This window comes from Papio anubis, chromosome 4 (assembly GCF_008728515.1).
Source record: "Papio anubis isolate 15944 chromosome 4, Panubis1.0, whole genome shotgun sequence".
Lineage (NCBI taxonomy): Eukaryota > Metazoa > Chordata > Mammalia > Primates > Cercopithecidae > Papio > Papio anubis.
In genome coordinates this window covers 128,349,164-128,363,873 of record NC_044979.1, presented here as the reverse complement: position 1 = coordinate 128,363,873, position 14,710 = coordinate 128,349,164, and the positions used below count along the sequence as shown (strand labels likewise).

At 41.3% G+C, this 14,710-nt stretch overlaps 1 protein-coding gene across 1 annotated transcript in view; it reads right to left on the bottom strand.

Moving 5' to 3' along the window:
• Positions 1 to 589: 589 nt before the first annotated feature.
• The window catches only part of VKORC1L1 (vitamin K epoxide reductase complex subunit 1 like 1), a 79,810-nt gene continuing 65,689 nt past the window's right edge, over positions 590 to 14,710 (bottom strand). Inside the window, exons 2-3 of the mRNA XM_017956673.2 lie at positions 7,015 to 7,124; positions 590 to 1,325 (exon numbers count right to left, since the gene is read on the bottom strand). Coding sequence (XP_017812162.2) covers positions 979 to 1,325; positions 7,015 to 7,124 — 457 coding nt within the window. The 3' untranslated portion in view covers positions 590 to 978. The remainder of the gene's footprint in view (positions 1,326 to 7,014; positions 7,125 to 14,710) is intronic.

The following is a 14,710-nucleotide window of genomic DNA, read 5'->3' as shown; positions in this document are numbered from 1 at the left end:
ACAAATCCAGTGTTTGGCTGCAAAGGCAATAGAATTAGACATCAATTGGTTAGTGCAGAAAGGAAACAATGAGAGCAAGAACATACGCTGGAGGCGACGGGGGCTTAGACTGGTCTTTTCCATCATAATACTGTTTGGTTGACTGGCACCAACGTTAAGGAAAAATATCTGCATGAAAATTCAACTGGTGGAAGAAACTTTACCTAATAATGCCAGGCTTATATTTCCAGCTTTTCTCCAAAGAAAAAATACCCATTTTCCCATCCTTGGTGTCCTGAAGGCCTTGGACTTGAAGGTCGGGCCACATGACTCATTCTGTAAGGTTAACAATTGGTCCAGTTTTATGACTGGACACAAACAGGACTTGAACGTTCCAATTCAATTTCTTCCTTTCAGAAGAGGGAGATGAAAGGGAACCAACCACCCTATTATTATTTTTTTCACCCTATTATTTGCTGCACCCACAGCTGCCAGTACTTTCCACAAGATGCTGTGTAGAGGCTATTTTCACTATCTCCTCAGTCAATGCTCAGCTGACAGTTCTTCAATGCTACACTCCAACTAAACTGTACAGTAAGTTCTGCAGAAATGGATCTAATATTTCTACCTTTATTTACAAATATCACATAATGGATTCTAGTTGAATCTACATGTTTAAATCCATCAGCTAAAAACATATTACATATTGTAAACATGGCAATATTTAATACAGTATCTATTCTAAAATATTTTCATGTCATGATCACATTTGTTATACCTGAAATTGAATTTATACACATTAAAGAATTACTAGCAATGGTTGCTGACTTTACAATTGAGGGCAGGGGGCTAGGGCTACATTTTATTTAGAAACATCTTCAAAGTAAAGTTAAAGCTTGTCTTTGATTGGCTCGGCGTATCCTTTTTGTATCCATATTTAAAATGAAGATTGACACAGAAAATAGCGAGGGCCCCTTCTAATTTACAGGATTTTAAAAATCAGTTTGAGATTCTTAGGGAAAGTGTCTGTTGTGAATAATAATAATAATAAAAACCTGCTGCAAAATAAACTGAATGGAAAAGGGGCTTGAGACTGTCAGGGCAGAGTCTGTCGGGCATCAGTCCTGCTTGGGCTGCAGCTGCCGCTTCCAGGCCTGGATTCAAAAGTAAACTAGTGGTTTGTAGTTGTGTAGGAAGAAGGAAGTTCAGCACGTACGTGACGATGCAGATGATGCAGAACTCCTTCAGCACAAAGTACAGAATGTAGGCCAGGTACAGGGACCCCACGACCGACATGATGGAGGACGTCATGAGGATCAAAGCCGCCACCGCGCTTGCTGTCATGCCTGTAAGAGGAACAGGCGGGCTCAATCCCGTGCCAAGCTGGAGAGAGGCTTTCTGAGTGATAAGGACTAACACTGTGTGACTTGCTGCGGTGTTTGAATACTGATCTTCCTGCCAAACTCTGAAAATTGAGAACAGAAATACTGGTCTGTTTCATTAAAATTATACAGGTGGACTCTGCAGATCAAATGCTAGCTTTCAGGGTTTTGAGATGGGGTTTCACTATATTGCCCAGGCTGGAGTGCAGTGATACAATCTCACCTGACTGCAATGTCTACCTCCCGGGTTTAAGCAATTCTCCTGCCTCAGCCTCCAGAGTAGCCAGGATCACAGGCATGTGCCACCATGCGGCCCAATTTTGTTGGCCAGGCTGGTCTCCAACTCCTGACCTCAGGTGATCCTCCCGCCTCAGCTTCCCAAAGTGCTAGGATTACAGGTGTGGGCCACCATGCCCGGCCAAATGCCAGTTTTATAGCTGCAATGTTTTTGATTTCTCAATCTTTTGGTGAAATATTACTAATTTCATAAACTAACCTAGTTGAAAATATGCACACAAAGCAAATATGCAGTCTCACAATCACATTAAGCAATGAAGCTGACTTATGGCATCCAGCAGCCCCAGACTGCCAAATGAATATAAAGGGACATGAGGGACCGCAGCCTTTTCCCTAAACCAGGCTGCACATTTTAATTTGAGAACCTTCTCTGGTTTTCATTACAGCCTCCCCATCTGTGGAAAGTAAAATTTGCTTTTCCATGTTTAGATCAGATTGATTAAAATTCACAATGAGAGGTGACTACACCAACAAGCTGCTGAGGAGAGAAAAACTCTTGCTAAACATTTCAGGAAGGGCTCACCCTGAGGTGGATAAGGGAAACCATATTTAGCTCGTTGGCTCCATGTGGGTCAAAACTGATCAAGAAAAATGGTGGACATGTATGCTAACCCCAGGTTCTCAATACAAAAAGGCACCTAAAGCCATGCACAGTCACTCATGCCTATAATCCTAGCACTTTGGGAGGCTGAGGCAGGGAGATCATTTGAGGTCAGGAGTTTGAGACCAGCCTGGCCAACATGGTGAAACCCCGTCTCTACTAAAACATACCAAAAAAAAAAAAAAAAGGTGGGCATGGTATTGTACACTTGTAATCCCAGCTACAAGGAAGGCTGAGGCATGAGAATTACTTGAACCCAGGAGGCGGAGGTTGCAGTGAGCCGAGATTGCGCCACTGCACTCCAGCCTGAGGGACAGAATGAGACTCTGTCTCAAAAAAAAAAAAAAAAAAAAAAAAAGGTGGAGGGCGCCAGGTGAATTGGCTCAAGCCTGTAATCCCAGCACTTTGGGAGGCTGAGGCGGGCAGATCACAAGGTCAGGAGATCGAGACCATCCTGGCTAACATGGTGAAACCCTGTCTCTACTAAAAATACAACAATATTAGCCAGGCGTGGTGGCGGGCACCTGTAGTCCCAGCTACTCAGGAGGCTGAGCCAGGAGAATGGTGTGAACCCAGGAGGCTGACCTTGCAGTGAACCCAGATCACACCACTGCACTCCAGCCTGGGCCACCGAGCGAGACTCTGTCTCAACAACAACAACAAAAAATAATAATAATAAAAGGAAAAAAAGCACCTGAATTCTGGACTCTATCTTCACATGTATTGTTTTTAGTTTCCTGTGGCCAACAGTATGGAGAATATGTGCATTTATTTTCAAGGACAGAGAAGGCAGAGCATGTTAAACGGCCCTCCTACCCAATGACTCATGGATAAGGATAACAGAAACAGGAACAAAATAACCGGTGGGAGGAGGTTTAAAGAAGTCAATTAAAGAGCTGAAATCCCGGTGCCTGTTGGCAAAAAGAAAAGCAACAAGAAGACGCCTATGGGCTGGCTGGGCTGGCTCGGCCACAGCCACAGGACTAGATGCTTTCATAGGGCACTTCAAGACTAAGGTGCTGCTGAATTACTGCAGGGACTAGCAAATCTGGCCAGCTACCTGCTTTAGTAAATAAAGTTTTATTGGCACTCAGCCATGCTCATTCATTTATGTAATGTCTGTGACTGCTTTCACACTAGAAGGCAGAGTTGAATGGCTGCAGCAACTGGCAAAGTCAATTTTCTGCCAGGCCCTTTACTGAAAAAGTTTGCTGACTTCACCTATGCTAAACAACTAACATTTCAAAATTAATGCGGTCACAATTTTATCTAAGAAAGTTAATTTCAAAATGAGACGGGCAAGTTATTTCTTCCTCCATGCCTCTCTTTTCTCAACTGTAAAATTGGGATAACAATCATGCTTACTTCCCAAGACTGCTGGACAATTAAATGAGCTGAGATAATGCAGGGTTAAAGCACTAGAATAGTGTATAAATACCAGCTGTCCGTTAAATACTACCGTAATGCAACTAGGTACTTGTGGCTCAGGGTAAAATTCCCAATGGAATTTAAAATGTGCTGTAACTCTAAACAAATGATGGTACAATTATGCAATGGATTATTCTGCAGCTGTAAAAAAGAATGAAGACATTTAATAAACTGATATGGAAAAATCCCCATGATATATCCATCAAGCAAAAAAAGAAAAGAAAATGCAAGCTGTAGAACAGTGGGTATAGCATCTGCCTTTTATATTTTAAAAAGGAGGAAAATTAAGATTGTGTATGTGTACTTTCTCGTATATGCAAAAAGAAACTCTAAAACAATAACAAGCTACCAGTTGGGGCTGAGGAGCAGTGGAAACCAGGGAAAAAGAGAAGGGGTGGGACAGATTTTTCTTTGTGTAACATTTTATTTATATATATATATATATTTTTTTTTCCTGAAGGAGTCTCGCTCTGTCGCCCAGGTTGGAGTGTAGTGGCACGATGTTAGCTCACTGCAACCTCCGCCTTCCGGGTTCAAGCAATTCTCCTGCCTCAGCCTCCCAAGTAGCTGGGATTACAGGTGCATGGCACCACACCCGGCTAATTTTTGTATTTTTAGCAGAGACAGGGTTTCACCATGTTGGCCAGGCTGGTCTTGAACTCCTGACCTTGTGATTCGCCCATGTTGGCCTCCCAAAATGCTGGAATTAATGGCATGAGCCACTGCGCCTGGTCCTTTTTTAAAAGTTTTGAACCATGTGAATGGATTACCAATGAAAAAATTAAATTAAAAATGCTGTATCTCAAACAGCTTAGAAGGGAGTACAGATGTATACATATGTAACAAACCTGCACATTGTGCACATGTACCCTAGAACTTAAAGTATAATAAAAAAGAAAAAAAAAAGTGAGTACAGATGTCCTGCTCTGGAAACTGTTAGGTTAGTTCAAATGTGCCTCACATGAAGACACCAACATTAGAAGGCACGTGAAGCATCCAAATGCAAGTCAAAAAATGCGAATGAAAAAACACATATGATACATATGATTTAAAATATGCATACAGCATGGCATTAAATTAATGGTATAAAAAGAAATTTGGCTGTAGCACCTCTATCTTCAAAAGTTAATCTAGTCAAAGGCTTTTCTTAGGTTCTTTGCCTTTAAGGGAAAACGCCTTGCATTTGGGCTTATATTTCATATTATTCTCTAGAAATCCAGCAAAATGGAAATATGCAGAATACAGTGAAATTTCTCCCTCCTGCCCAACCACCAGACCCCTTTCTATGCATTTACATGCATGTATACAAACATGTTTATCCTATACATATTATACCAAAATTTGCATTTTTCACTAAATAGTATATTTATCTTTCTAGGATATAAATATAGATCTCCTTTTTCCTTTAATGGCTACATAGTATTTCACACTATTTTCTAATTTATTCAACCATTACGTATTTCTAAGCTAACCTTTTTTTTTTTTTTTTTTTTTTTTTTTGCTATTTCACACTGTACTGCTATGAATATCCGTGTGCACATATCTTTGAACTTCTGCAAGATACACAGATATGGAACTGGGCAAACTCGACAGAACTACTGAGAATGATTTAGATTTATAATTTGCCTCATAACAAATCAATTTCAGATAGAAGAGTTACATGTATTTTTAATGAACCAAATCAAAAGAGCTGACAGGTAATGGAATATTAACAATTAAAATACAAAAGCATTGGTATGCAATAAGATCTATAAAAAAGAAGAAAAATAAAATGCAAAGGTAACAATGGATGGATTTAACTCTGAAAGTATAAAAACTTAATAAAATATAAATTCATAACACTAACAAAAAAAGATAAAGAATGCGTTAAATGTTTGTAACACAATAAAAACGTACTATTATTGGGATCCAATATCTAAATGGACAATAAAAGGAAATTAAAAAGAGTAAAATTTAAATAGGTACTAATGTGTAACTATTAGCAATTTTTCCTGGTGAAGATTATCATTATGACTAAAAAAAAAAAGAAATTTTACAAAACACATCTTAAAAATAAAGACTGCTAGAGCTTCAGGGAAACCAAAGAACTGAGGGAAAGCAACTTGGTAACAACGATTAAAATAGAAAATATCTGTGTTTTTTGATCCTATGCCTAGAAATTTATTTTGTGGAGATACTTAAGGAAGGAGTGGGAGGTCTTTAAACAAAGTTGATCAGTGCAGCATTATTTAGAAGTCAAAGGTGTGAAACCTAGATGTTAACAATAACAGGATAAACAACACTATGTTGAAACACAGTTCACATCAAATTATTATTAGTTTTTGAGACAGGGTCTTGCTCTGTCCCCCAGGCTGGAGTGCAGTGGTGTGATCTCGGCTGCCTGCAACCTCCATCTCTTGGGCTCAAGTGATTCTCTCACCTCAGACTTTCAAGTAGCGGGGACTACAGGTGTGTGCCACCACAACCTGGCTAATTTTTTTATTTTCTGTAGAGACAGAGTCTCGCCACGTTGCTCCTGGGCTCAAGTGATCTACCCTTCTCGGCCTCCCAAAGTGCTAGGATTACAGGTGTGAGTCACCGCACTTGGCCCCAAATTATTATTTATTTATTTATTTATTTTTTGTGAGACAGAGTTTCGCTCTTGTTGCCCAGGCTGGAGTGCAATGGCGCGATCTCAGCTCACTGCAACCTCCGTCTCCCGGGTTCAAGTGAATCTCCGGCCTCAGGCTCACGAGTAGCTGGGATTACAGGTATGCACCACCACACCCGGCTAATTTTGTAATTTTAGTAGATACAGACTTTCACCATGTTGGCCAGGCTGGTCTCGAACTCCCAACCTCAGGTGATCTGCCCAACTTGGCCTCCCAAAGTGCTGGGATTACAGGCATGAGCCACTGCGCCCGGCCCCAAAATTATTCTTAAAAGCAGAAGACTGTAGGAATAGTGGATATGTAAAGGTCATGGGATTATGAATATGGTTTCTCATTAATGTCCCCTTAATATATGATATCTTTACAAGGCTACAGAGTCTATAAAACTAGGAAACACATTTACAGGGAAGATGGGAGTGATAATTTCTGGAATGGGACTGGTTTTTCTGGACATCATGAGATACAGCTCTCCATGATTAAACAGCAAGTGACATAAATTCAACATTAATATAATAAAATCTTAGCGAATCAAGTTTTCACAATACAAAGATGTTGTACATGCTAGTGGCTCTATAAATAACACATGCTTTTATTTAACATCAAGACACTTCAGCGCAAAGACACAAAGTACTAAACGGAATATAACAAACTTATTTTTGTATTGATAAATACTTACCAAGTAATAACTGTAGTATATAAAATATAAGTCCAAAGACACTGTTTGGCTGGTTTAATACACCATCCTTTCCAAAAATGGAACCCAAAAGACCAAATCCTCGACCCCATCTGTAAAATAAGGAAAACCGGTAACCCTATATTGGAATTTCCCTATTTTAAAAAATGTAAAATTATTTGAGAACGTTATCCAATTCTAAAATCAACTAAGCTGTCAAATGTCTTAAATGTCCTGTGTTGAGAGTGATTTACCCAAAGAGGGAGGCCAGTCACTAGATTTCTGATTAAAAATAATCATCTAAAATGAACCTATCTAAAAGTGCCAGTATACCCATCTGAATCTCTCAGTTGCCAATTTCTATGTACTCTCTTTTCCAAAAGGTAGGGCAAAGTATTCATTTTCCAGTGGCATTAGTATTTGCAGAAGGAGACTTCTCTCTGCTTAAGCCAGGGTCTCTTAACAGTGGACCACTGACATTTTGGGCTACATAATTCTTTGTGCTGGGGAGTGTTCTGTGTATTACATAACTAACAGTACCCTGGGGCTCCCCCAACTAGATGCTGCTAGTACTCCTCCACCCCAGGTGTGACTACCAAAAACACAGTCACAGCCATTGCCAAAGGTCCGCCGGGACACAACTGCCCCCAGTTGAAAGCCATAGATGTAAGGGGTGCTATTAATTCACTCAGAGAATACAGATTGAAAAGCTGTTTCTTCACAAATTTCACAAGGATATGCATTAAGCAATACACTGGGAATGTATTTTTTAAATGTAGGGCTGGGCATGGTGGCTCACGCCTGTAATCCCAGCACTTTGGGAGGCCGAGGCAGGCAGATCACGAGGTCAAGATTTTGAGACCAGGCTTGCCAACATGGTGAAACCCCTGTCTGTACTCAAAACACAAAAAATTAGCTGGGCATGGTGGCGTGCACCTGTAATCCCAGCTAAATGGGTGGTTGAGGCAGAAGAATCTCTTGAACCCGGGGAGCAGAGCCAAGACTGCACCACTGCATTCCAGCCTGGGCAACAAGAGAAAACTCCATTTCAAAAACAAACAAACAAACAAACAAAAAACGGGATAATATCAGAAACTGTAGGTCTTTCCTGGACTCCTATATCAGAGGTAAAAAACTGGATACATTATATGCCCTATCAGTTTTTATTTGCAATTTAACTTTAAATCTTGCATTTGACTAAACATTTTTAAAACTTGACTTTCTTTTTTAAATTGTTAATACTTATTTGATAAAACTTGATACAAATATCAAGCTAACATTCATTTTGAATAACAAAACCTTTAAAGATAATGTTAACTCTGGATGGAATGAGAGTGCTTCTTAAATACTAAAAAACATAACCAGTTATGGTGTTAAGTCAGTAGAGAAACACTCTAAATAAAATCTAAACTTTGGTTCTGAAGACAAACTGCCCCAAAGCAAGGATAAATATGTGGTTCTTCACGGGCTACAATAATTTAATGGCACTCAATGCCCAAGATAGAGAATGAAACCCCTGCATAACAGTGATGTTGGGAGAGAAAAATCACCCCAATTTTACAAACAAGTGAAAGCCATGAAGATTTTTATTTTTATTGTACAATTATACAATCTTTTTTTTTTTTTTTTTTTTTTGAGACAGGATGTTTCTCTGTTGCCCAGGCTACAGTGCAGTTACAATCAGGACTCACTGCAGCCTAGACCTCCCAGGTTCAAGTGATTCTCCTGCCTCAGCCTCCCAAAGTAGCTGAGACTATACAACACTCAACTTTTTTTTTTTTTTTTTTTTTTTTGTATTTTTTGTGGAGTTGCAGCTTTGCCATGTACCAAGGCCGGTCTCAAAGTACTGGGCTCAAGCAATCCTCCCACGTTGCCTCCCAAAGTGCTGGGATTACAGGCTGAGCTACCACACCCAGCCTTCAGTTATACATTTCAAAGAACATAAAATAATTTCCATTATATTCATTTCTTCTTTCACTCATCTAAATACTTATTGGGCACGTACTGTGTGCACTGGTGCTAGGTGCTGGGGATGCAGAAGTGAACGAGCCAGACAAGGTGCTGCCCTTGTGGACCTTAAATTCTATTTAGGGAAGAAATAAACAGGTAAACAAACGCCAGGTTACCTACAGAAATGGACACACCTGGTAACAGATATACAGGAAAATTAGAAGGGGAACCTCTAGATCAGTGCTTCCGAAATTTTAAAAGCACAATCACTTTGGGGTCTGGTTAAAATGTAAGCTTTTCCTTCAGTGCATCTGTGGTGGGGCCTAAGAGTCTGCGTTTCCAGAGAAAACAACCCAAAATGAAAAGCTTGCAGGTGATACTGACGCTTCTGGTCTGAAGACCACACTTGGAGATCCACAGCTGTGGGAAGAGAAGGGGTGCAGGAAGCTCCTCTAGCTCGATGGTCAGGAAGGACCTTTTTCAGGAATTAAGTTTTAAATGAGATCCTGAGTGATGGTAAGCAGTCAGTCTCATGAGCAATGGCAAGTCAAAGGCCTTGAGGTAGGAATGAGCTGTGGGTGTGCCAAGGAAGGTCATTGAGGCTGGGGCATGGTGATTGAGGAGAGTGACAGGAGAACTAGGTGTGAGTCCAATCATTTACATTATTTACGGCCTTGTGTGTAGGCCGTGCCAAAGAGTTTGAATTTTATTCTAATTGCAATGAAAGACGTTTAGTAGCTTTCAAACCGGAGAGTGAGATAAGCTTATTTACGATTACTCTTTGCTGTGGCATAAAGAACAAACTGCTGGGGACCCGCGTACGGCCAGGGGGAAACTACATGCAATCAAACCTCTGAGCCCTACTCATCCCAGGCAGGAATTCAAATTTCAATCACTGCCTTTGGCAACAGAAATAAGTGGCATACTGCCAAAATGATCATGGCTAAACAGAATTTTTATATATTCAAAGCATTGGTCTATGCCTGATTATTCATGTAAGATCACATGGGTATTTTCCTTGAAAACAATGTGGCATCCACAAATGAATATATTATCAAAGTTATACATGCATAAGGTTTCAAAATAAAAGAACATCAAAGCCTTCTAATACAGAGATGTTCCCTCCTCTAGCCCTCCCCAAGCTCAGTTCTCATCCCCAGAGGCATCCACTTTGATGTCCGTTAACTGTTTTCACTTTTTTTTTTTTTTTTTTTTGCTTTTTTTGAGATGGAGTCTCACTCCTGTTGCCTAGGCTGGAGTGCAGTGGCGCAATCTCCGCTCACTGCAAGCTCCGCCTCCCAGGTTCAGGCCATTCTCCTGCCTCAGCCTCCTGAGTAGCTGGGACTACAGGCGCACACCACCATGCCCAGCTAATTTTCTGTATTTTTAGTAGAGACGGGGGTTTCACCGTGTTAGCCAGGATGGTCTCGATCTCCTGACCTCATGATCTGCCCGCCTCGGCCTCCCAAAGTGCTGGGATTACAGGCATGATTTCACTCTTATTTACTTCCACATTTCTAAATAATATGTTTACGTTGCTATTTCTTTCTTTCTTTTTTTTTTTCATTTTGAGACAGTGTCGCTCTATTGCCCACGCTGGCGTGTAGCAGCGCAACCTTGGCTCAATGCAACCTTCACCTCCTGGGTTCAAGTGCTTCTCCTGCCTCAGCCTTTTAAGTAGCTGGGATTACTGGCACCTGCCACCACGCCCAGCTAATTTTTGTATTTTCAGTAGAAATGGGTTTTCACCATGTTGGCTAGCCTGATCTTGAACTCCTGACCTCAGGTCATCTGTACGCCTTGGCCTCCCAAAGTGCTAGGATTACAGGCATGAGCCACTGCACCCAGCCCTAAATATTATCTTTTGACTTTCTAATATGGTAAGCCAGAATGTTGCTTTTTTTTTTTTTTTCTTGAGATGGCGTCTCACTCTGTCAATCATGTTGGAGTGCAGTGGTGCGATCTGGGCTCACTGCAACCTCCACTTCCCAGTCTCAAGCAATATTCCTCCTCAGAATCTTAAGTAGCTTGGACCACAGGCATCCATCACCATGCCTGGCTAATTTTTGTATTTTTGGTAGAGATGAGGTTTCATCATGTTGCCCAGGCTGGTCTCGAACTCCCCAGCTCCGGCGATCAACCTATTTTGGCGTCCGCAAATGCTGGGATTACAGGTGTGAGTTACTGTGGCCAGCCAAATATTGCTTTAAAAAAAAATTATTATATAATAGAAAACTTCAAATGCACATACACAAAGTGAGCACAAGGATGTAATAAACACCCATGTATCTATCATTTCGCTATGGTAAACAGAAAAGGTATTATAAAAACAAAACACACACAAAATATCCAAAAACCCCCAGGTACCCATCACCAGCTTCAATAATTATGCCTTTCTTGTTTCATCTCCACTTTACATTCTCATCACTTGAGAATTACTTTTAGTTCTTTTATTTATTTTTATTGTTTGAGACAGAGTCTCGTTCTGTTGCCCAGGCCAGAGTGTAATGGTGCTATCTCGGCTCACTGAAACCTCTGCCTCCCGGGCTCGAGTGAGTCTCCTGTCTCAGCCTCCTGAATACCTAGGATTACAGGCTCCCACCACCACACCGGGCTAATTTTTTTATTTTTGGTAGGGCCAGGGTTTCATCATGTTGCCCAGGCTGGTCTCGCCTCCTAGATTCAAGTGATTCTCTTGTCTCAGCCTCCTGAGTAGCTGGACCACAGGCATGTTCCACCACACCTGGCTAATTTTCTGTATTTTTCAGACCTCAAGTGATCTACCCACTCCAGCCTCCCAAAGTGCTGGGATTACACGCACAAGCCACCGTACCCAGCCACAAGTAAGTTAAACTTCTGATTACCTTTATTTACTGATTTGTTATTGATATTTTGGAAATCATTTGCTTTTTTCTTTGTTTAAATTTTTGTTACTAATAAATACGCCATTATCTTGCTTTTACTACTTTATCAACATTTATTCTTTAAAACAATAATCTTAAAATTCTCTTTATTTTTATTTATGTATTTATTTTTGAGATAAGAGTTTTGTTCTTGTTGCCCAGGCTGGAATGCAATGGTGCAATCTCGACTCACTGCAAACTCCACCTCCTGGGTTCAAGCGATTCTCCTGCCTCAGCCTCCCGAGTAGCTGGGATTACAGGTGCCTGCCACTACTCCTGCTAATTTTTTTGCATTTTTAGTAGAAGTGGGGTTTCACCATGGTGGCCAGGCTGGTGTCGAACTCCTGACCATTAAAAAGGAAGAAGGAACATTTACGAGGCTTAGAAGGGTACATGTAAGATGTTCTGAGGAACTTAGTGGAAGATTTGTAAACTTATTTGGTAAGTTGCTGTTTTGTTTTCATTATTTTTAATGTTATTACAATTATACATAATTTTAAAAAATCAGATAGTGCTACAAGACTTGGAACAAAACCCAGCATTCCTCTGACCCTTGAGGTATCCTCCTTAGAAGCAACTCATTTTAGTGGTTTCTCTCAATATTTACCCACAAATTTCTTTTTACAAAAATGCCTTATTATTTTTGCTTTTTAATTAAAAAAATTTTTTTTGTAGAGATGGGGTTTCGCCATTTTGGCCAGGCTGGTCTCGAACTCCTGGGCTAAAGTGATCCTCCCACCTCAGCCTCCCAAAGCACTGGGATTACAGGCATGAGCCACCAGGCCTGGCCACTTATAATTTTTGGATCATCTATCACTGTATGCTAACCTAGACTGTTTGGTAGACTTTCACTTCCCTTTCCCCCTCCCAATACCATAATTTGTACTTATATCGAAATTTTTGGTTCTATCAGTATATATTGTTTACGTGATTATCACTATATTGTCTGACACAGAGCCCAGAATGATCTGTTCTAACAAGATTCTGTAGAGTGAATCAAGTCACAAGCGATCAGTACATAGAAAATGACAGTAACACAACACCAAGTTGCACAGTCCAGGCATCATTTTCCCCAGCATGTTAAAAGTGCTCACACCTGGTATCCCAGCACTTTGGGAGGCTGAGGCGGGCGGATCATTTGAGGTCAGGAGTTCGAGATCCGCCTGGCCAACGTGGCGAAACCCCCATGTCTCCTAAAAATACAAAAATTAGGTGGGTGTGGTGGCGAGCACCTGTAATCCCAGCTACTCAGGAGACTGAAGCCAGAGAATTGCTTGAACCCAGGACGCAAGCCGAGATCACGCCACTGCACTCCAGCCTGGGTGAAAGAGCAAGACTCCATCTCGGAAAAAAAAAGAAAAAAGAAAAAGAAAAATTCAATGTCTTTTTTTTTTTTTTTTTTTTTTGAGATGGGGTCTTGCTCTGTTGCCCAGGCTGGAGTGCAGTGGCGCAATCTCAGTTCACTGCAAGCTCCGCCTCCCGGGTTCATGCCATTTTCCTGCCGCAGCCTCCCGAGTAGCTGGGACTACAGGTGCCCACCACCACGCCTGGCTAGGTTTTTTTTCCCGTATTTTTAGTAGAGACGGGGTTTCACCGTGTTAGCCAGGATGGTCTTGATCTCCTGGACCTCATGATCCGCTTGTCTCGGCCTCCCAGAGTGCTGGGATTACAGGCGTGAGCAACAAGTCTTTAAACGCTGCTAGTAGTTTTACTAGAAATATCATTGCTTTCATCATCTGGTAACAAGGTTACATGGATTTTGAGTGGTCTGCCCCATTCCTGTCCCATAACCTCTGGTACTTTTTAGAAATACTTTTTATTGGAGCATCATTATACATCATGAAGTACATAAAGTACATAAAGTTCAGCGAATTTCTATGAGCTGAACACAAGCCTTTACCAGTAGCCGGATCAAGAAACAGAGCAATAAGGCCAGGTGCGGTGGCTCACGCCTGTAATTCCAGCACTGTGGGAGGCCAAAGCAGGTGGAGCACTTGAGGTCAGGATTTCAAGACTAGCCTGGCCAGCATGGTGAAACCCCATCTCTTCTCAAACACATGGTAGCACACGCCTATAGTCCCATGGTGAAACCCCATCTCTTCTCAAATATGTGGTGGCACACGCCTGTAGTCCCAACTACTTGGGAGGCTGAGGCAGAGAATCGCTTGAACCCGCGAGGCAGAGGTTATAGTGAGCTGAGATCATGCTATTGCACTCCAGCCTGGGTGACAGAGCACAACTCTGTCTCAAAAAAAAAAAAAAAAAAAAAAACTTAAGAAAAAGAAACATAACAATACCAGCAGCGCCTCAGAGGCACCCAACCCCCATGCCCTTCTTCCAGTTACCCCTCCTCCCCCAGAATAACCACTCTCCTGGGGTCTTTCTAAAAAATATTATATTTAACATCATAATATACCAAACAATATAGTAAATGTAAAATGAAATAAGCATACAAAAATAAAATACATTTAATAATGTATTTTTAAAAATTATTTTTTACAAGGCACATACCCTTATAGCCACACCCACATCGAGAAACAGAACTCTGGCAGGGCATGGTGGCTCATGCCTCTAATCCAGCACTTCGGGAGGCCAAGGTGGGAGAACTGCTTGAGCCCAGGAGTTCAAGATCAGCCTGGGCAACATAATGAGACTCTGTCCCTACCTAAAAAAAAGAAGAAAGAAAAAAAAAATTGCTGGGCGTGATGGCACATGCCTGCAGTCCCAGTTACTCGGAAGGCTGATCACTTGAGCCCAGGAGTTTCAGGTGGCAAGCAGTGAGCTATGATTGTGCCACCATACTGCAGCCTGGGTGACAGAGTGAGAGCCTGTCTTAAAAAAAAAAA